The following is a 21,914-nucleotide window of genomic DNA, read 5'->3' on the forward strand; positions in this document are numbered from 1 at the left end:
ATCACAAGAGAAACATTTTCACGCACAGCAAGTGTTTCATGTAGGTTTTCAGGGGTGAAACATGTGTTTCATGCTTGTTTTCTTTTATGTCTCAACGAGTGTACTGTAACAATGCGGGACGATTCAAGTGACAAACTCCCAAAAAAAACCTCAAAAACCCTGAAACCCCCCGGAACACACGTCCCCCACCCCGCGAACCCCCCTGCGACAGGAAAAGCCGGGAAATTGCGTAGGAGCGGAGAAAATTTGATCTTCCCACAGCTGCCATTTGTTTGGCGCAGTACACCAAAAAAACGTAAAAACGGGAAAAATTGCATTTTCCGCCGGGAAAAAACAACAAGAAAAACTCCGCAAACACACAAAGAAGCCGGAAAACATCATTTCCCCGGAAAATCCGCGGAAAAACGCGAGAATATTGAGAAAAACTAAAGGTATAAACGGTCAATAAATGAATTTGAATTTAAAAATATCGTTAAAATCTAAGCTTTTCCCCACGAGATGGCGTGCATTGATAATTGGGTTTTCAGAGGGAGACGGATAGTGATGAAATGCATCTATCTCATTTTCTCTTATACAAACTAAACAGCGCCATATAACGTGTGTCCAAATAATAAAATTTGAACTTTAACGGATTTTTTTTTACCTTTCGACAAAATTCGCGATTTTATTGTTTTTCCGCCAATTTTTTGGCGTAAAACGCATTTTTTGGGCTCTTGGAGTACTTCTAGGGGCTCCAGAACCTTTGGGGAGCCTCTCTGTGCGGAATTTGGGGCCCGCGCAAATTTTGACGGTTGGGTTTAAAAATTTGAAATTTTTGACTGTTGGGGATTTTAGACGCACTTTTTTTCCCGGAAATGGATTTTCGTGACTTTTGGAAATTTTGATGCCAAAAATTCAAGAGTGTTTTGCTGATCAAAAAAAACACAATTTCCCCGGAAAATTCGGCGGAAAACGCGAGAAAATTGCGAAAAACTGAATGTGTGAGGGAGACGGATAGCGGTGAAATGCATCCATCTCATTTTCTCTTGAGCAAGCAGTGCCAAAAAATGGCAGTGACTGGTTTTGGAACTACATTAAGGGCGCCAAATTCAAAAAAGAAATAAAAAAAAACATTAATTTTATATGGGGGCGCTACGAAGGGGGGCTCTGGGGGGAAAATGAATGTCGTTAGTGAAAACCGCCTGGTGCCAGTAGTCTCTGTACCAAATTTCATCGCGATCGGACCAACGGTGTAGAAATCCTTTAATTATTATGTATATAGATTATTACTTTTTAACAATTAAAAAAAAAAGACAAGTTTTCTAAAAATTGTTTCGAATGTATTTACTACCATGTAACACCTAAATTCACAATATTCTACCTATATTTTTGTCCTCTAGCCGTACCTTTTAATGGATTTATTTTTTATTATAAAAAAAATGATTCCACCCGCACTTTTCCAACGCTTTTCTCCGCAATTTCCCCGAAACAACATAAAAAATCCTTCAACAGCTTATAAAAATAAATGCATTGCAAAGTTTTTTCTTTGATCATTTTTCACATCCAGTCGTGCTTTTTTATTCACAATATTTTGTCTCTCGATTATTGTGAGAAAATTGCGGAAAATTCCGTGGAAAAGGCCGCCAAAAAAATCTAATTCTCATTTAATTAATTCAGAACGAGACGAAAAAATGGCAACTGTCCCGGAGAAATGTGAATTAATTAATTGAAAATGACAAAGAAACAATTAAATCAGTTCGTGGCTCATTTTTTCTCTGAGATACTTTTTTTTTCTACGAAAGAAAACTTAATGCGAAATACAAAAGAAAAAAAGAAAATTCAAAATTCTCCCCCACTGAGAAGATTTTTCCAAAAAAGTGATAAATTTTTGGATTAATTTCTTTTTTTTACACTTTGGGTTTGAAATTAATATTATTTTCTTTTAGCGCTTTAGATAGAAAAAAATGCTTCTTAAGATTAATTATTTTTATGTATGTTGATGAACACTGGGGCGCTTTGGAGCTCCCCGTCTCGTGATCTCAGTTGTGTGTGGAATTTTAGTCTTCGCGTGAGGAAGTTTCCTTGGGTTTTTATTTTTTTTTACATCATTCCCCCCATACCGCCCATTCCACCCATTCCTCCCATACCACCCATACCACCCATACCGCCCATTGGGGGTTCTTCCTTCGGGATTTCCGTCACCACAGCTTCAGCTGTCGTGAGCAGGGAAGCAACACCAGCGGCATCCGTAAGTGCCGTCCGGACAACCTTTAAAAAAAAGCAAAAAAAAAAAAAGTTCAAGAAAATCCAAAGAAATTCTCAAGAAAATCAAAAATTTCTCACCTTTGTGGGATCAATGATTCCCTTCTCAATCATATTCACGTATTCGTTGTTCATTGCATCGTAGCCAAAGTCTCCGGTTTGCTCTTCAACCTTTGCCACGACCATAGCACCGTCGACGCCAGCGTTCTTTGCAATCGTGATTGCCGGCATCCTCAGGGCACCCTTCACGATCTCAATTCCAGTGTTCTATCGCAAAAAAAAAAATGTTGAGAATTTTAATTAAAAAAAAAATCAAGGAAAACTTTTGTGATAAAAGACAAGGCTGTATGAAAAAGTTTTTAAATAGTTTACTGTTTTATTTAATTCGTAAAACAAATAATTAAGCTTTAAGAGACAGCTAATGAGCAATATCTTTTAAGCTAAAATAAACTCTAAAAAAGATTTTTTTTTCTAATTAGAATAAGAATTGAATTAATTTAGAACTCAAAATATTTTATAAAAAATATTTGATAAAAATTGAAGTATTTCTGCGTGAAATAAATAAAAATTCTCATAGCGACTTATCTAAATTCCCAAAGCCGTATTCAGAGAGATATTATTCAGCTCAAGACAGCCCATAAAGTCATTTGAACTTTTTCGCTTTATCTCTCGTTTTTATCGGCACTTTTAGAGAAACTTTTAATGAACAAAAAACGGTCAAAGTGAGAAATTTAATTGTCTTCACCAATTTGTGCAAAAAATGTTATTGAGACATCTGAAATTATCCACTCTGTAGCCCGTCAAAGGTCATCTCGAGTGAAAACTGATAGAATTATAAGAGATGAAAGTTCACTAACCTGGTCAGAATTGGCTCCTTTGAGGTCTTTCAGGGCAGGGATGCATCGAAGTAGGGCAGTACCACCTCCGGGAACAATTCCCTCCTCAACGGCAGCTCTTGTAGCATTGAGGGCATCATTCACGCGATCCTTCTTCTCATTAACCTCCACTTCGCTGGAGCCACCAACTTTGAGCACCGCCACTCCGGAAGCCAGGCGAGCCAGTCGCTCCTGGAGCTTCTCCTTCTCATACTCCGAGGAAGTTTCCTCAATTTGATCGCGAATCTGTTCAGAGCGCCTGTCGACGTCATCCTTCTTCCCCTTACCCTTGAGGACGAGTGTGTCATCTTTTGTGATGACAATTTCACCCACTTGCCCAAAATCAGACACCTGAACATCCTCAATCTTCACGAGATTCGCATCGTCCCCAAAAACAATACCTCCGGTGGCAATGGCCATGTCCTGGAGGGTGGATTTGCGATTATCCCCGAAACCAGGAGCCTTCACGGCAGCTACTTGCAGACCAATCTTCAAGCGATTAACCACAAGAGTGCTCAGAGCTTCTCCGTCGACATCCTCAGCGATAATCACGAGGGGTTTACGCTGAGAATTGGTCAATTCCAGGGCAGGAATGATGGATTGAATGGAGGAGATTTTTTTCTCAGACAGAAGCACGAGAGCATCCTGGAATTCCACTTTGGCCCCCTTGCCGCTGTTGATGAAGTAGGGGGAGATGTAGCCACGATCGAATTTCATACCTTCAATCACTTCCAGCTCATCATGGAGGGTTTTGCCATCCTTCACGGTAATCACACCATCCCGACCGACTTTCTTCATTGCCTCGCTGATGAGATTACCCACGGCTTTGTCCCCATTGGCGGAGATTGTGGCCACCTGGGCGATCTCTTCGGGTGTTGTGACATTCCGGGACATTGCCTTGAGGCTGCTCTTGACGGAATCCACAGCCAGCATCACACCACGACGAATCTCAACGGGATTGGCGCCCTTTGAGCACTTTTCAAAGCCTTCCTTGGCGATTGCACGTGCCAGGACTGTGGCTGTGGTTGTGCCATCTCCAGCTTCCTCATTCGTATTGTTGGCCACATCCTGAACGAGCTTAGCGCCAATATTCTGGAATTTATCCTTCAATTCAATCCCCTTGGCCACTGTGACACCGTCCTTGGTGATCTTTGGTGACCCATAGCTCTGCTCCAGGATGACATTGCGCCCCTTGGGGCCCATCGTCACGGCCACAGCATCAGCGAGGATGTCCACGCCCTTCAGCATAGTTGCCCGGACATCAGCCCCAAAACGCACATCCTTGGCGTAGTTCCGGACGTACAGCTGGCGAGCTGCAGCCATTCTGACAACATTGGGAAGGCGATACATCTGCCCGGAAAGAAAACAGTGCCCTCATTGAGATAACCTCAAATCACTATCAATCCCGGCAAATCAGTAGAGTCCCCCAAAAACAACCCTGAAGGCTCCACTGGGGCAGCTGTGGATGAGGATTGCCGCAGCCCCGGCAACTTTTGCCCCGTTACGTAACAACCACATTCCCTCATGGACCCTTTTTTCAAGCAAATCTCTCCGCATCCCATCTTCCATCCCACAAGACTTTCAACACAATTTCCCGCAATTTCCAATAAGAATTGCCACTTACCTTTATCTTTTACTGGGTGCTTGGTGATCAAAGAAGAGATTTGGTGTGGCTACAACACAAAACTTTGCGGTAAATCAGCACTAAATGCAATTTTCAGGAGGTCTGATGAAATTTCGTGCCTCTGAAATTTCTAGAAAATGTGCGTTTTCTCCCTCCCACACGTGCCGTTAGGAGGCGCTAGCTCATTGTTGCGTAAGTCGCGTAAGTTTTGTGTAACGAGCGAGATGATTATGGTTTTCATTTGCCATCCTTTTCGCTCCCACTATCCGTTTTTATGCAATTTTCTTCAATTTTTCTGGTTTTTCCAGATAAAAATGAGATTTTTTGGGACTAGGGAGCCGCGCTAGATCAATTAATGTCGGAAAACCGAGTTCCAAAGAGAAAAATTGTACTGTTTTTTGGCGGAAAATTGAAAAACCAAATCAACTACATTTGAGTTTAAAATTTCCGTTAAAAAACCAACGACTATTTTACGCGGGAAAACTCCAAAACTTCCGGGATGGGTGCTTCCTGCCCCCCCAAGAGCCCCTTCGATGGCAGGAAAAACTGGAAAAGTACGTCTTTGAATGAAAAATTAAAACAGCCACTTTTAAATTTCGTACAAGTCTGCAATTTTCTTGGGAAGAGGAAAAAAAAGAAAATGATCCGATATGGCAAAGATTTATTCCAATTTCTTCTTCACAACTTCATTTAGAGCTTCTGGGACAGCTGTGAAAATATCCAGGATAGATACGGGACAATTTTTGAAGATTTCCCCACAGGGAGCACCCAATTTTCCCTGCTTTTCCGCGTGGAAGTACTCATTGTCTGAATGCTCGGAGATCTTGTCGTTGGTTGTTGATGGAGAGAGAACAATGTTGAGCAATTCAGCCAGGATACCACTTTTACCACTGAAAGGTCTCAGGGCAGCCTCACAGATCGATCTCAGGATACAGGATCGTCCATCGAAGCCACTTCTGCACAGAAAAAAATCTTTTTAACTCAATTTTTCACTTAAAATTAATATTAGGATTTTTCTCACTTTGCGACAATAGCTTCGAGTCCTTTGTAGGTATTCCAACGGGATTTCTCTCCATAATTTTCATCTTCTTCTTCGGGTGGTTTTCCCCAGAAAGCTTCTGTTGCTTCTTTGGTGGCTTTCTCCTCATCATACGGGTAATCATCATCGAGGAACGAGAGATCCTCGATGTCCTCACCTGGAGGATCTGTGGACTCTTCAATTAGGATCTCATTAGCTGTGTAGTTCTCCACTTTTGCAGCTGTAGCCTCCGTAAGATCCCTCTTTCGCCTCCAATCGTGCTGCCATGTGTCTTCACTGGGACGCCAATCAGAGCCCTGTGTGGGCAGAAAGTACTGCGCCTTGAACACATATCCCGACGTTATGGCAACACTCTGGAGATCCACGGGAATACCAATGCCAGCAATAAATTGATGCCGTGTGGGAGCTGTTGGGGGAACAATGAGGAATCGCCGATCCCTGTGGAGAGAAGTAGCGGGCTTCGCTCCCACTGCACTCAAGAGACCCACTAGTACAATCACGCCAAGAAGATGAGCCATTGCTCGAGATCACAAGAATACAACTGCCGAGAACTCACAAGCAATGGGTTATCTCTCAGACTCCTATTGAGATCAATTAGCACCTGGTTGACCGTTAGTACTGTTCTGCTCTGTTTTTCCGAAACTTCTCTTTTTTTCTCGGCTGGAAAGAAGAATTTTTTGGGGGATTCTGGTCCCAAAAGAGATCACGAAATAAGTCCTAATTGATGGTACCGTAGTGATCATTAAATTCTAGAGAGAAACCTCAACTTTGCGGGCTAAATGATCTTCAAATCATTTTCTTTTGAATACTATTCGGCAGCATAAAATGTTCCCCATCTCTGATCTAATGTTAAAGATTTCTCTACTTCCAAATTCCCACTCCTGGACAATGGGCATTGTCACTTTTTTCACTCTCATTTGGCCTTTTTGGGATTGTACAGCTGAAGAGATTTTACGGCAGTAGTTTATCAAATACCAGGAAAGATGAAAGCCACCGAATTTCTCGCAATCTTTGTCACTCTGGCCAATCTCAGGGCAATCGTGGGTAATACGGAAGTGCTATCGAGAGAAAAGCGACTCATTTATCCTGTTGGTGCAGATGTTGGTGTCCTCGTGGCCATTGCTGTGCCTCTTGATCTACCTCATCGATCGGTTTTTGTCTCCTACAACTTTGAAGCAAACTACCCACCTCCCACCTTGGCTTCGGATATCATTCCTGGACCGCTGAAATACTTTGAAATTCCCGATTATCGAGGAATTGGACGCAATAATGATGCATCGGATGCTGAATCCCAAGAAATTGGAAATAAAACAATCACAGAAGAATCTGGGAGTGATCGTCAAATGAAGGATAATGTGGATGAAGATGAGAGTAGTACAGAAGGAACAACCGAATCAACCGAGAAATCTACAAAAAATCCTAACAAACGCGATGTAAGTGAATCTCTGCTGACCAGAAAGAAAATCTACAAGATCCTCGAGAGTAAATTACAAAAGTAAGGAAATTTTCTCTTCCTTGTAAATATTCTGAGGACTTACATGGGTTCATTTCCTTCCAGTCACGGCTACAGAGGACGAGCTTGCCTCCTGAGGTCTATTTGTGAATCAGCAGAAGGTCCTATTCATGAACTCAATGGTGTTATTGGGGATGTCTTCCACATAATTCTCACGTAAAGAATTTTTTAAGCGAATTTTGTTTGATCCTAAATTAATGAATTTATTAATTTTTATAGCCCATCATCATCAGTTCGGGAAGATATTCACGAGGAATACTACAGAGCTGAGGAATTGGGACGCAAAGGGGAATGCTCAAAGTACAAAAAATACTGCCCACAATGTATTCTGGACTACATAAGTGATCTTATGCATATAATGTGAAAGTAAATAATATTTCTGGCCTCAATGTAGTTTATAATTGATGCACCACGTTCTGCATAGATCATGCAGATTTGTGCAGAAATTCTGCAACATTTGCATTCAGATGCCTCTTGTCATGGTTTTGTCTCACCATGAGTTCTCTAAAATTTTTTCTTGTAATCTCTTTGATTCTTTTCGGTGGTTTTGTGAAGCCTCTTGAGCTTAAAAGGGAAAAGCGGACATTGGTTTTTCCTCCTGGAAGTGTAATTACTGTGAGTTTTTTAAATGGTTGGAGTTCTGCTTTTTTTTTATTCAATCGCTCAAACAATCCCTTTTCATCAGTTCATCATCGCCATTGCCATTCCTGTGGACTTGATCAATCGCCACGTCTTCAATTCATTCAACTTTGCTGCCAATTATGGCGTACCCACCAACTCAACGCACTACACGAGAATTCCCGGGAGATTCCCAGACTACCTGGCAAGATCTGGAAGTAATATAGTTAATCGAAAGTGGATGTACCGAATGGCATCAAATTATTTGCGAAATTTCGGCTTCAATGGAACTTCGTGTCTTCTACGGGCAATTTGTGAAGCTTCAGAGGATCCTCTAGATGTAAGGAATGGTCTTCATGGGGAAATTCTACAGATTATTCTCACACCATCATCATCGGAAGATGAAAATCTCCCAGCACCTTTCTACGAGGCTGAAGAGCGAGGAAAACTGAATAACTGTGGACACTACACGGAGATTTGCCCACAGAGTCCGCTTGATTTCTTTTCAACTCTCAACAGCTAGAAGATTCTTCTTTCTGCTAAATTCTTCTAATTGGTTTTTTAATTATGATAATTTTGAGATGGAAGAATTAAAGAGAAATGCTTTTTTATTTGTAAGAGTATAGAGGGAATTTTTGGAAATTAGTGCTATTCCATTCAGTATAAAATATCAAGATATTTAATACCAACAAATTTGCACTGATCTTTGCACGATATTTAATAAAAAAATAAAGAAATGACTAACTAAAGCGGAACCACGTAAGATCAGATTATGGAGCTATATAAGATTAAAATTTTAATAATTGGATCTTTTTCTGAATCGAAACGAGAAAGAGGATAAGTATGTAAAAGCAAGTGAGTGAAAAGGCAATACTTTTATAATTTTTTAGCCAATATATTGGGAGTTTTTAACAAATGCATAGAAGAACATTTTCCTTCGTTTTGTTATAAAAATTAATTAGCAAGGTTAACTGCGCTGGACGCAAGGAAATACTGCCTAAAAATTGCTTTGAAATATTATTTATTTCTTTTTATTAGTTATTTTTTGCTAAATAGTTAACTCAAATGGATAAATTTCATTTGGGCATTACATTCTAAGAAACCGCAGCGAGTTAGTTCTCAAGCAAAACGTCCCGGTAAAATTCTTACACCTTCTAATTAGCAGCTACGTGGTAGGTATAGATCATTATTACTACTACGTTCTTCTTATACTTATGAATGCTGCTCCATTTTTGAGCAAGTGTGTGAGAAAAAATTCTGAGAATTAAAAATTCTTCGATGAGGCCACAATTTTATCTAACTGCCTCCCGAATTTTGTCTAATTAGTGTTACCGTAAAAATCATTCGGATGATTGAACATCTCTTTCTCGTCATTCTTCCTTGTTCTTTGCAAGTTCTTCCAGATGAAATCTCCAATCAGTTCATCCCCAACCGCAGAAACATGAAGATTAACAATTTGTTCGCGATCTTCTTTCTAATTGCAATAGATTTAGGGATAATTTTTGCCAAAAATACTCCTAAGAGGCAAAAACGTACGCTTGTTTTTCCCACAAATAGTGCAATTGGGATTGTCATAGCAGTGGCATATCCATTAATTCTTCCACATAGAAATGTTTTTGTGTCCTACAATTTTGAGGGAAACTACAACATGCCAACTAATGTAACGGATATCGTTCCTGGACCGCTCAATCGATTGGATCTCGTAACTCCAATTGATCGTGCCTTAGGAAGGAAAAATGACGATGATGATATGTATTCAGCGACTGAACCCTACAATAAGACCCTTTTGAGATTAAGTGAAGTAGAAGGCAGCACTGTGAAGAACGAGCTGACAAGTACAACTGAGGCGACAACAAGGACTACGGGCTATCCAAGAGGTACCACGAAGAGTCCTCACAGAAGAACAGCAAATGATGCATTTTTGACGAGAAAGAAAGTCTACAAAATATTGGAGAATAAATTCCAAAGGTAAAATCTCCTAATAATTTTATGAAAATTCAATTAATTAATATTTTTTTGTTCTTGAATTCAACATAGTCATGGTCATCCTGGAAAGCCCTGCCTCCTTAGGGCTATCTGTGAGGAGGCTCATGAGCCAATTAATGCTCATAACGGTGTTCTTGGTGACGTCATTCACATCGTCTTAACGTAAGAATATTTTCTTGATTAAAATTTTCCATTTATAAAAAAAAATTTCCTTGCACAGACCTTCAAGTTCAGAGCGAGAAGACCTCCAGGAGGAATACTACAGAGCCGAAGAATTGGGACATTCTGGTAATTGCTCAAAATACAGCAAATATTGTTCTAAATCCATTATAGACTATATAAGTAAAATAATTGAGAGTTGAAATGGAGATTTTCTTTGAAGAACAAGAAATTGAGGCAGTTGGTTAAAAGATCAATTATCACCCCTTCTATGTGCTCCATATTTTTGATTGAACGTGATTCTTTTGGAGGCGTTGAAACAACAAGGAAAGAATTCTAAAAAAAAAATAGAATAAGTGTAACAAAATGTGTGAGTTAAAAGTGGAAAAATCCCAAAGAATGATCACGAATGCATGATCTTGTTAGAAAGGCCATAGGGGCCATGGGTAGGCGCAGTAAAAGCTAAAGGAAGGTTGTTCTGAAAGTTCGTTTCTTCGGAAACCTTCAGTTTCACATTTTTTGCAATAGATAAAAAATAAAATATTAGAGCAGAAAGTGTTACAATTCTCAACTGATAAATCCATAAGAGAGTATGATGCCCTTCACAGCCGCACGTGCCCATTCAGCTGAAGCTGATTGAAATCGCCCGGGCGCACGTTATATGGCTCATAGCGTACAAGAAGTTTAATTAATTAGCGACGGTTACTTAATTTCAAAAACTCCGCGAGGGGCGAACAAAAAAAAATTTGGCACACCATCAAACAATATCTCCCCGCATCGAAAAAGTGGATGAATGAGACAATAAAAGAGAAAAAGAAAGGAAAAGAAAATTGATTTTTGCCTCCAAATTTTAGCTCTGCACCTTCGTGGGCCATTGACCATTGATCAAGACTTTTAGATTCGGCAGTCAGTTGAGCTTTTGGCGTGCAATCGAGCGGTCTGAGTGTGCAGACTCGTTGATTTTATATAGTAGGTACATTCTTGAACATGAAGATTTCTCTGGTGTTACTTCTTGTCTGCCTGGGCTGCTCCGTGGCCCTGGATGAATTTTCCACGAAACGTTCTAAGCGAACGGCGCATTTTCTCCTCCATCAATTTGCTGATATTCTCGGGTATGACATAATCCCCAAAGTGGCTGTTGTGGCGGACATTAGAACACGTCTTGGGCTGCCACCACTGCCGTCGTTAGCCCAACCGCAGGGACAGATGCCTCAGGGGCAGCCACCTCAAACACAGGCTCCACCAAGGACATCAACAATGGGTACGAGCACAACTCGTGCTGGAGGTAGTAGCACACCAGCCCAGCCACCACCAAATAGTCCCGCAACTCCTGGTCAAGCTCCACCCAACCCCGGAGGTCCCTTGAGGCTCCCCTTGCCGCTAAACATCCTCAATAGACTCGAACCCACAGTGCCAATTGTTAATCCCCCTGTACCACCCCAATCAATCCCAATGGCTGTAGGAGGGGCAAATCGTCTTGAACAACCACCACCAGAAGTTGGATTGCAGCACACAAACTTCAGCTTAAACTACATCTTCACCAGAGTTCCACAAAATCCCACATCTCCTGCTCCCAGTGCATCAGGTTCTGTTGCAGCACCCGAAGCTCCATCGGGACCATCAGGACCATCAGCTGAAGCACCATCAGCCGAAGCAGGAGATCCCTCACTGGACGGTCCAACACGTTTCTTCGATGACAATAACTTCGTCTTCAACCCCCGGGATGCAAATGATGATGAATTTGACACAAATCTTGCTTTCAACGGATGGCGACCACCAATGCCAGATGAATTCAATCTTGCCGAAGAATCGAGTGAATTGAAATTCAATCCAGCACCAACGACTCGAAGTGTTGGTGGTGCACCTGCAAAGCTCGACCCTGTGTCCGTAGCTTATCCCAATTCAATCTACATTAATGTCCGGGACCCCCCTGTACGCCCTGTACACAGACGTCGCTCCGCCACGAGTCAGCTAACTTTCAGCAACAAGGGGAGTCAATATGGGTACGTAACGTACCATCAGCCAGAATTCCAACAGGATGAAGACTACTAAGAAAACTTCAGCATCCTTCCAGCTCTGAGGATCCCTATATTGCTACAGATTCAAATACATACCGTGAGAAAAAAATGTGCAAAATTCAATGAAAAAATTGTGATGAAAGTGTTTGGAATTTCGGTGCAGAGACATTTTATGCAAAAATGTTTCAAAAAAAATTAGGTAACTTGCTCATTCAACTGTGAAAATAAAATAACAGAAAATTGTATTGTCGGCCATGACAAGAGAAGATCTTTGTGTAAAAGAATTTTGAAAATAAAATAAACAAAACGAATAAAAATGATTAATAAAACACAAATAATACAAAATTCTGCAAATTGTCTTGAGATTGCGTAATTGTGATGGATGTTACAAATTCAAGGAGAAAAGAAAGAAATAGAGAAAAAACTACTCATTGTGAAATAAAAAAAATTCTCATAATGTTGCTTTCGTTATTTGTCCGTTTAAAATTAAATTTTCAATACTCTATTTTCCGCAGCTATTAATAATTAATTAATCACGCTGCTTATAAATGAAAGAAAAGTGAGATTAAAAATTTAATATTCTCACAAAATTTCTTAAAGTAAAACACCCTCGCTTTACGATCTGTTCGAGCAACCAAATGTACTTTATGCCCAAAAACAATTAGACTTTTGGTCTGAAAAATTCTTTGCGGCATGTTGAGTAAACAGAGTAGATATGAGAACACCTTGATCTAATGGATAATACCGTAGATCAAATAGTGTTGGTGCAATCCCCCCTCACATTTCTAAGCCTACAAATCATGCTGATTATAGACCATAAATATATTTCTTCCCCCTCAATTTTGGTTTTTTTGAGATCTTCTTTTGGCAATCATCGATCAGTTCTTTTCCCGCCACAAAGCAAGAAGCATGGCATTTATTGAATTCCTCGCGATCCTTTTCGCATCAACAATCACGCGTGTTAGCGCACAGGAAGTAAATCGAAGGGAAAAGAGATTCCTCACATTTCCCGATGGTAGTGCAACTGGAGTGAGTTTCTTTAGACTTTTTTTTTTAAGAATCAGGAGATTAATAAAAAAAATTATAGATCCTTTGTGCTATCGCAGTCCCCATTGATCTTCGCTATAGGAATGTCTTTCTATCGTACAACTTTGAAGCCAACTACGGGATGCCCTTAGTTCCGTCAGACCTTATTCCCGGTCCATTAGAACGATTGGAAATTATCGATAGGGGACTTGGAAGAGAGATCGCCGGAGGAAATGAGACGATCGAGGAAAGTGATCGCAAACTCGAAGCAAATCCCGAAACGATCACTGAAGAAGAGATCGCACAAACTACAGAGAGTACCAAGAATGTTACGAAAAGATCAGCAACTGATGGACTATTTAGCAGAAAGAAGATCTACAGGACCATAGAAAGTTATCTCAAATGGTTTTCATATTTTCACATTTCCCCCATTCTTGTTTTAAGTATTTTGCAATTTCCTTTCAGTCATGGCCATAAAGGAAGAGTGTGCCTCTTGAGAGCGATATGCGAAACAGCTGAAGATCCTTTTCATGCCCACAATGGAGTTATTGGAGATATTTTGCACATTATTCTCACGTAAAGAAATTTTTGATTTATCTCTAAATGATCATAAATTGATTTTAAATTTAATTACAGACCTTCAACATCTATTAAGGAGGATCTTCATCCTGAATACTATAAAGCTGAGGAATTGGGACGATCAGGGGATTGTTCAAAATACCGAAAATATTGCCCAGAGTGCATTCTGGATTACATTAGTCAAATTGAAAATTTTTAAAGTGTTTAATAAAATATTTTTCTTTGTTTAAAATAAAATTTTAATTATTTTCAAAAGGATTTTAATTCATTCCTGGTGAAAAAATGAACATAAAAGTCAGTGAAAGTGAATGATCACCCGCGATCTTTTATTGCTTCTTTTTGTGTAATTTATTAGCACCTCCTCTATGCTACCGTTAGCACAATAAGCATCACATCTATTTACAAAGTGATCAACAGATCATCAGCTCTTGGTAAAGCAATTGCCAGCCACAGAAGATCGCATTAAATGGGGGAAAAATGGAGCATTCCCCTCAAGACAAAGTCTTGGAAGCTCCCTCGGGTTTGTTCTCCCATCTAATTGGTTGTACCGTAAATCAAATAATAAATTGTTTCGATCTCTTCCACCCACAATGATCATCTGACCCATCTCCTTCAGTCTTTTGCAATTTTGCTTTGGGATTTCCCATCTCTCAGTTCACTCTTCATCTCGCAGTAGGAAGCATGAAGAACATCCCACTATTCCTCACGATCCTCATTTCTCTACTCGATCTTCGGGTCAATGGGAATAAAAGTGATGGTGAAAAGCACGAAAGGGAAAAGCGATTCCTCGCATTTCCCATCAACAGTGCCACTGGAGTGAGTAAAATTGAATTAAAATAAAAAGAGTGATCGCTTAAATTGCTTGCAATGTGATCTTCAGTAATCGCATTAGTGATCTTGTGATATCCACCTCTTCCCTATAGGTCCTCGTAGCACTCGCTATTCCCCTAATCATCCCACACAGGAATGTTTTTGTATCATACAACTTTGAAGCGAACTACAACATGCCAACTATGGCGTCTGATCTTATCCCTGGACCTCTTGATCGCTTAGAGATCATTGATCGAAGTTTTGGTGAAAAAACAAATGGTGACAGTGCAGATTCTCAAAGTAATCAGGATGCTAAGGAAGTTCCACCAACAACGGAAAAGACAAAAATTGAATCTACAGAGAAGAAAAGGAGCAAAAGATCCTCCAGTGATGGCCTATTCAGCAGAAAAAAGATTTATATAATGCTTGAGAGTAAATTACGAAGGTGAGCTGCTACTAAATTTAATCAAGAATTGAAATCTAATTTAAAAATAAATTCTCCAACAGTCATGGGCATAGAGGAAGAGCTTGTCTTCTTAGGGCAATCTGCGAAGAAGCCCAGGAACCAATTAATGATCACAATGGACTTATTGGGGACATTATTCACATTATCCTCACGTAAGGATTTTTTAAGCGAATTACATTTGGTCCCAAATTAACAAATAATTTGCCTTTCAGACCCTCAACATCTGTCCGGGAAGATATTCATCCGGAATACTACAGAGCTGAGGAATTCGGGCACAAAGGGGATTGTTCGAGGTATAAAAAATACTGTCCGCAGTGCATTTTAGATTATATTAGTAAGATTTTTTAAAATACAATTATCTTTTTGCAAGAAAGCTGTTTTGCATGTAAAGGCGGGTTCAGGTGTGGGGTCAAGTTCAGAGGGCAAATAACTATAAATTAATGCAAAAATTTTTTTTATTTCAAATATTTAACCAATAATTAGAACAATTTATTTTTTCGAATAGAATCAGTTTTATTTTCGCCAAACAGTCCATATTATTAAAATCTACATATTCTTCAGCTAGTTAATTGCCCCTTGAATTTATCTTCTTGTGCAAGGGATTTCGACAATTAAAGAACATTGTTAATTTCATATCAAATTTCTCTTAAAACTAAAACAAGGACGTAAGAGCGACGTTTATAACGTTTTACAGAGATCTAATATCTATTCTTGTACTTCGTTTTTTTTTTATTATTGCATCTATTTACTACACAAAAAGGCACACAATAATGAGAGAATGAGAAAAAAAGACCTCAATGTTAGATGAAAAAAAAAAGAAAAATTTTAAGTTCAGTAAACTTATTAGCACAGAAAAGTATGTAAAAGGGTACAGGATGATGAGCAAGAGAGAGGAGCCCCTCAACGTATAGAGATGGGGGTGGGTGATTTCATTAAATAAGATCAAGGTTAATGTTGACACTAACAGTTGGCCACAATTGGTCATCATCAATGTAAATGTCTTCAGTGTCAGTCGACCCCTGGAAATATGAAGATAATTTGAGGGAAATTCCCAGAGCGTTGGCGGGAGGGTGTGTGCGGGGTCGACGTGATCTCTCCCTTACTGACCACTCACCTCACCACTAGACAGCCGTGGGCTATTCGCAATCCCAGAACAATTCTCCTGATCCTCCACATCGGACGGCAGGCTCCCATTGTACGATGTCTTCTCGCACAGAGACTTCTCACGGCGCCACAAGGAATTCTCAAAGCGTGTCAGCGACTCCTCACGTGCTGCCTCCCGTTGCTTACAAAGTGCCGAATGGAGTTCCTCCGGACGTACAATCATCATCCGACGGGAGTCTCGCTCGAACGAACTTTTCTCCTGTGTCTCATCGAGATGCTGATTGTCAAAATGATCAACAATTTGGGCCGATAAATCAAGAATTTCCCGTTGAATCTCACACGATTCCCCACCACGATGTCCAATCATTTTTATCTCAATCTTGGGCTTCAATCCATTTTGCCCACGCATTTTTGGATCCTTCATCATATCCAATTTAATTTGGCTTATCTTTTGACTTATATCCGCATCGACGTCATCTTCACTCGTGAAGGAATTGCTAAAGATCTCCTGATTGTTGTGCTTCACTTTGAGATTTATGTTCATCTTCCCCTCCCGGAAGGAGTTGTTCAGTGAAATATTGCACGTACTGCCACGTCTTTCATTCTCTTCCTCCACAAGTTCAGCCTTGAATGCATTCTCACCTTCCTCATCGGATTTGGATGAGAATTTAAATGTTTGCGGAAGAGCAATTGCATCCTTTGCCCCAGAATCATCGGATAGGAAGTTGAATGAGCTGCCATTTGGAGATAAAGCTGGCTTCTTCTCCGACAACCAAGCGTAGCGTCGTAGTTTATTCTTTCTCGCAATTGGGCCATTTGGTAGCCCACACTGTCCCACGCTGAAGGAATACTTGCTGGGTGAGAAGAGCCTTCCGGAATCCTCCTTCTGGCTGTTATCATTGGATTTTTCAGCTTCCGGGGTTGATGATTCAATTTTTTGTCCATTCTCCGAATAATTATCCAATTTCAAGGAGATCGTTGAAGTTTTCCTCTCTTGTGGCTTATCACATCTCTCCGTTGCAGCAAGGAGATCTTCTTCGGAGGAACAATTCTTACTCCCATTGAGGAAGCATTTCTCCAGCCTTGCTTTAGCTCTCTCCACAAATGACATGGACGTATTCTTTTGCAGTTCCATGCTCTTTTGGGCACTTTCATCTTTCGTGGAATCTTCCATTTTATGAGATTGCTCCATTTTTGGCAAATCATCTACTTTCCCAGAATCTCCCGTGTCATTGAGTTTTGCATTCAAATTCCTTCGGGACTTGATGGGCTCCCCATTACCACCGAAAATATTAATTGCTCTCTCAATTACGCGTGATTTCTTCTTCTTCGTCGTGCTTGTCCTCTCTAAACGATCACCCGTCTTGGCAGTCTCGAGGAGTTTGTTGTGGAAATCCCCATTACTGGCAAAAATTGTTGATTGGGAAAGATTGAAGAACGGATCATTGGGCTTCTCCTCATACAGCTGGGAAATAATTGATGAACGTTTCTTCCTCTCACTCCCATCCTTCAAGCTTCCTCCTTTCACTTTACCCAGAGATACAAATGATAGGGCATCGCTCAATTCTCCATTAGTCCTCTGACTATTCTTCCTCTGAACCTTCTCATTAAAGTCCCCATGCAGAAGTTCATCAACACAACTTTCTGCTCTCTCCACCTCGGGGGATGCACCCTTATTTTCATCCCCAATTTCACTCTGTTCAAAGCTTTCCAGAGAAACTTCGTCGAAGATGTCACGAACAGTCGCCTTTAACGGCGTCTTTGTAATCACCTTCTCTTTAACTTCCTGCTGAGTAGTAAGATTTGGATTTTCTTCTGGAGCTGTAAGAGGGGAAATTATCAATTTAGAATGTTTTTCATTAATCCAAAATGAATCAAATAATAACTTACGTATTTGGGGAGTTTTCGCTGGTGTTTCATTGCGAGATTCGTTGCGTGCTTTCTGTTCCTCCACAAGTTGCTGAAGTTCCTCGAGGAGAGAGATGAAATGGGCCAAGTGGAACTGCTGGCGATCTTCTGGTCGTGGCATAAGGCCAAGCGGGAAGATTTCATCGAAGAATTTGCATCTCTCCTCATCAATAGTTGTCCCCAGGCCAATGAAAGACTTCTTCCTTGCCTCCTTGGCAGATGCCCTCATTCTAGAGGTGTGAATAGCTTCCAATTCTTCATACGCATACGATACGTATGGCACGCATTTGTTCAGCATCTCCCACAGGAGGACGGTGAGGGAGTAAACGTCACTCTCTTTGCGTGGTACAACGTACAGGGTATTTGTCTTTACGAGTTCAGGTGCTTGGTAGTAGTGGAGGGAAAATGTCTGCCTGAAGTGCAGAAAGTACGGTTGAAATTTGAGACTAACATTATCAATTTTCGGATTCAACACCTTTGGTGTGACTTTGGGACTGAGAATTTGTCGTGACAATTTGATATATTTCTCCCTCTCAACTGGGGGCTCAGTCTTTGGTACTCTCTTTGGGGCCTTTCCAAACATCCTGCAGCCATAGCGATTGTCCATTTGCTTCTTTATCTCGTAGTTTGCGCTCGTTGTCAATTCAAAGCAAGATAGCTTCACAGAGACCGGATGAAGGCGCATCATAACGGCATGACTTGAGATATTTGAATGGATGTAACCACTTTCGTGCAAATATTCCACAGCTGAGGCCAATTGCTGCACAATTAAGATTGTTTCGGCCACGGGAAAGTCGCGATTGTACTTGTACAGGTAGTAATTCAATGTGAAATCAAATGACTCCATAATGAGGCTTATCTGATTGAGCTGACGATCGAGTTTAACTGCCATTAAAACAGCCACATCTGGGTGGCGTAAATAGTTGAGAATCTCAAAGTCCCTTCGTGACGCCATTTCGGCATATTCAAACTCCTGATGTTCCCCAATCGTGTACTTTCGCACTGCAACTCGCGTATTGCGGAAAGACCCCCTTCCAAAGTCCAATGGGGTGATCATTGTGCTCCTGGGAGAACCCTTCTGGTACGTCACCTCATTTGGCCAGCACACAATCACATTCTGCGTGCGATAGAAATCCTGGAAGCGCGTGTAAAAGGGATCGAAAACTGATGCATCCATCGTTTGTTGCCCCCAAATCTTCTCCTTGTTGGCTCTTTCGTCATACGCATCGATGGCATCCACGAGGAATAGCGATAAAGCTGGGCAAGAAAAGAATTCTTTAGCATAAAAAGAAAATTTGTAAAAATTCTTTGTTTTTTTTAAGGAAAAGTTTGTAAAAAAAATTTAAAAAAATGATAAATTTTACTTACCTCTGCGGATATCATCTTCCTCATTCAAGCTAGGAGGATCGGATTTATCTAGATCAGTCACGGGAACATTTGACCTGACACCAGCTTGACTTCCCTCAACGGTGGTATCAATGAGATTCCCATAGTTGTCCTGGAGGAACTGGAATCCCTCGTCGATGACTTCATTGAATTCTGCAGATCTTGGTGATTTCACTGATGAAATTTTCGGGGATTTCTTGATGATCTTATCAGCCCTTTGGGCCTTTCGGGGTGGTTTCTTGACATCATTTCGTGGACTAAAGACTGGTGCTTCTTCCTCCTCGTCCGGAAGATCAACAAGATGAGGCGGAGGATAATTCTTTTGTGACATAATCATTCCTTCATTATGAATACCCTCATCCCCTGTCAAGGAGTCAAGATGATATCTCTTGTAGCATCCACTCCGATCAGTATCTTCTCCCTCCATTTCGCTACTCATTGGCTGGAAGCAACTCTTGGTAATATTGGAGGTTTTCTTATTTCTCGTCAGTTGGGCATTTCTATTGAATGCAAATATTGGCGGTGCCGGAGCTGGGCCCTTATTGTGCGAACGCTTTGATGTCTTCCTCTGACCAATTGCGGTGCTCTTCTGTGGGGATTTAGCAAGATCAGGGATAGAATTCGTACGGAAGAATCCCTCTGGAGGACTGTGATCCTCCCCATCATTCTCCTCAATGTCCGCATAGGTTGGTGAAGATTTTTCCCCACTCGATGATGATCCTTTGAGCAATTCATGTCCTTCCTCTTCATTAATCTTCTCCATTTGACTCTGAGAACTTCCACCGACGTTCTCCGCTCTCCAGCCTGTAAATGCTTGAAGAGCCTGCTTATATTGCTCCTCCTTGTATTTGTGAGGTTCGTCTACAAGAACCGGAGCACTGTGTCGTCGTTTTGAGATTTGCAGATCCCTGGAAGAGACAGAAACATCCCTATAGTCCTTTCTTCTTCATCTTTTTGCTAATTTTTCAGGTCAAAAAGACACCCTCAAGGCTCTTTGTATTGTCCTCAGCAAAAAAAATATTTTCTTTCTGTCTCTATCTATAACCCTCCTTACAGTCTAAAGAAAAGGTCAAAAACCCACGGAGAGTCACAACATTTATGACCTCTTTCACTTTCTACCTGCCACATGGCCCTTATTGCACACCCAGACAGTCCCTCCAAGAATCAGGCCAAGGGGATTATGAGGAGATAAAGACCTCACCTTTTTTGGGAAAATCCCCAAAAATCAGTGAATTTGTGCAGAAGGGGCGTCGCATTTTCTCTTTCAGGTGCGTCCATTTGGCGCGACTCTGCCACAAGAATTTATCTGGCCACAATGCATCCGGAAGCACGCATCATTTGTGCTGGATGTTGTGGCTCACCAAATATGCAAAAAACGCGTGCAATACTCAATCGTGAAAAGTCATATAAATCATGCAATTATATTACCTTTTAATTATTTCCCTTGAAAACATTTTACCAGCAATTTTTCTAATTCTTTTACAGCCCTTGAGACACTGATTTTAAAACAAATTCATACTAAAAATTGAAGAAAAATTCTAAAGCTTCTGAGATCTGAGGTGAAAAAAATTGTAGAAATTTTCTCTTGGTCATATAAGTCACAGATATTGCAATTGATGTTAATTATTTTGAATTATTAAAAATAGCGAAAAAAAACACAAAGAACATGAAGATTTTTTTTTAACTTGAATTCAAAATTAAACAAATTATAAAATTATTGTTGAAATTTTGCATCTTTTGGTAGAGAACTGGATTAGTGGAATATATTCAGTGTGGTAAACATGAGAATCACACCTCAAACAAGTGATTTTGCCTTACATAAATTTGGAAAGTCCCGCTTTTGGCCACTAAACGGATTCTTTTACGTGTTTTATGCAAAAATTCAACACTCTTTTGAGAAACTAATCCTGATTTATTAGGGCAAAATTGTTGAAGAAAACAAGAAATTAATGAGAAAAATTGAAGAAATCTTAATTATTTCTTGCGACGAGATCCTGTGGACTACAAAGCCTTGCAAATGGGTCAAAAACTACCTGAATTTCTTACTTTTGGGGACTAAAATTACCTGGAAAACCAGGATAATTATTCTACTCTGGAAAGTTCCAGTTTTCTCTTGCTATTTCTGCAAAATTTTAACTAAAATTGATTCGACAGAAAATCTTAATGCAAAGAAATATGGCTGAATTCTTAGGAAATTTTCCTTTGCGTTTTCTTACAAATATTCCTTTAATTAAAAAGCATTTTCATTTGATTTATAATAAATTTGATTACTTACTTTGCTAACTTCTTGATGAAATTCATTTTTCACACAATTATTTGCTAAATAAAGCACAAATTCACAGCAAGTTTGTAAAGTTTTTTTTATCACTGTCCGAAAAATAAAATTCGTCACAATTTTTCGTCTATAGACATTTTTACACGATTAACAATGTTTTATTTATTACGACTTTCCTTATTACACGATTAATTAATTATACACAGAACAATAATTTTTGGGGAAAAAAAGTCTTCCGCACTTAATTTTTTTTACATCCAAACTCTTCGAAGGCTTCCTTGAGAATG

The 21,914-nt window shown here is 40.1% G+C and overlaps 6 protein-coding genes across 6 annotated transcripts; 3 read left to right on the plus strand and 3 right to left on the minus strand.

The window, feature by feature from the left end:
• Positions 1-1,297: 1,297 nt before the first annotated feature.
• Positions 1,298-4,904, minus strand: LOC129786786 (heat shock protein 60A). The gene is made up of 4 exons (XM_055822025.1): positions 4,741-4,904; positions 3,099-4,466; positions 2,323-2,508; positions 1,298-2,247 (listed from the first exon to the last, which is right to left on the minus strand). Exons 2-4 carry the CDS (start codon positions 4,464-4,466, stop codon positions 2,080-2,082), a joined length of 1,722 nt encoding a protein of 573 aa, XP_055678000.1. The 5' UTR covers positions 4,741-4,904; the 3' UTR covers positions 1,298-2,079.
• Positions 4,905-5,401: 497 nt separating this feature from the next.
• LOC129786887 (uncharacterized) lies at positions 5,402-6,337 on the minus strand. Its single transcript, XM_055822139.1, has 2 exons — positions 5,762-6,337; positions 5,402-5,696 (listed from the first exon to the last, which is right to left on the minus strand). The coding sequence occupies exons 1-2, from the start codon at positions 6,295-6,297 to the stop codon at positions 5,402-5,404; spliced, it is 831 nt and encodes a 276-aa protein (XP_055678114.1). The 5' UTR covers positions 6,298-6,337.
• A 3,221-nt stretch (positions 6,338-9,558) lies between these two features.
• Positions 9,559-10,258, plus strand: LOC129786888 (uncharacterized). The gene is made up of 3 exons (XM_055822140.1): positions 9,559-9,878; positions 9,948-10,058; positions 10,117-10,258. Exons 1-3 carry the CDS (start codon positions 9,559-9,561, stop codon positions 10,256-10,258), a joined length of 573 nt encoding a protein of 190 aa, XP_055678115.1.
• Positions 10,259-12,982: 2,724 nt separating this feature from the next.
• LOC129786889 (uncharacterized) lies at positions 12,983-13,877 on the plus strand. Its single transcript, XM_055822141.1, has 4 exons — positions 12,983-13,102; positions 13,161-13,504; positions 13,565-13,675; positions 13,736-13,877. The coding sequence occupies exons 1-4, from the start codon at positions 12,983-12,985 to the stop codon at positions 13,875-13,877; spliced, it is 717 nt and encodes a 238-aa protein (XP_055678116.1).
• Positions 13,878-14,359: 482 nt separating this feature from the next.
• On the plus strand, positions 14,360-15,343 carry LOC129786890 (uncharacterized). Its single transcript, XM_055822142.1, has 5 exons — positions 14,360-14,494; positions 14,602-14,933; positions 14,987-15,106; positions 15,167-15,247; positions 15,325-15,343. Exons 1-5 carry the CDS (start codon positions 14,360-14,362, stop codon positions 15,341-15,343), a joined length of 687 nt encoding a protein of 228 aa, XP_055678117.1.
• Positions 15,344-15,442: 99 nt separating this feature from the next.
• LOC129786792 (uncharacterized) lies at positions 15,443-21,910 on the minus strand. The gene is made up of 5 exons (XM_055822037.1): positions 21,628-21,910; positions 19,335-20,260; positions 17,949-19,223; positions 16,069-17,879; positions 15,443-15,973 (listed from the first exon to the last, which is right to left on the minus strand). Exons 1-5 carry the CDS (start codon positions 21,651-21,653, stop codon positions 15,887-15,889), a joined length of 4,125 nt encoding a protein of 1,374 aa, XP_055678012.1. The 5' UTR covers positions 21,654-21,910; the 3' UTR covers positions 15,443-15,886.
• Between the last annotated feature and the right edge of the window lie 4 nt (positions 21,911-21,914).

The sequence above is a fragment of the Lutzomyia longipalpis genome, chromosome 1 (assembly GCF_024334085.1).
Source record: "Lutzomyia longipalpis isolate SR_M1_2022 chromosome 1, ASM2433408v1".
NCBI lineage: Eukaryota > Metazoa > Arthropoda > Insecta > Diptera > Psychodidae > Lutzomyia > Lutzomyia longipalpis.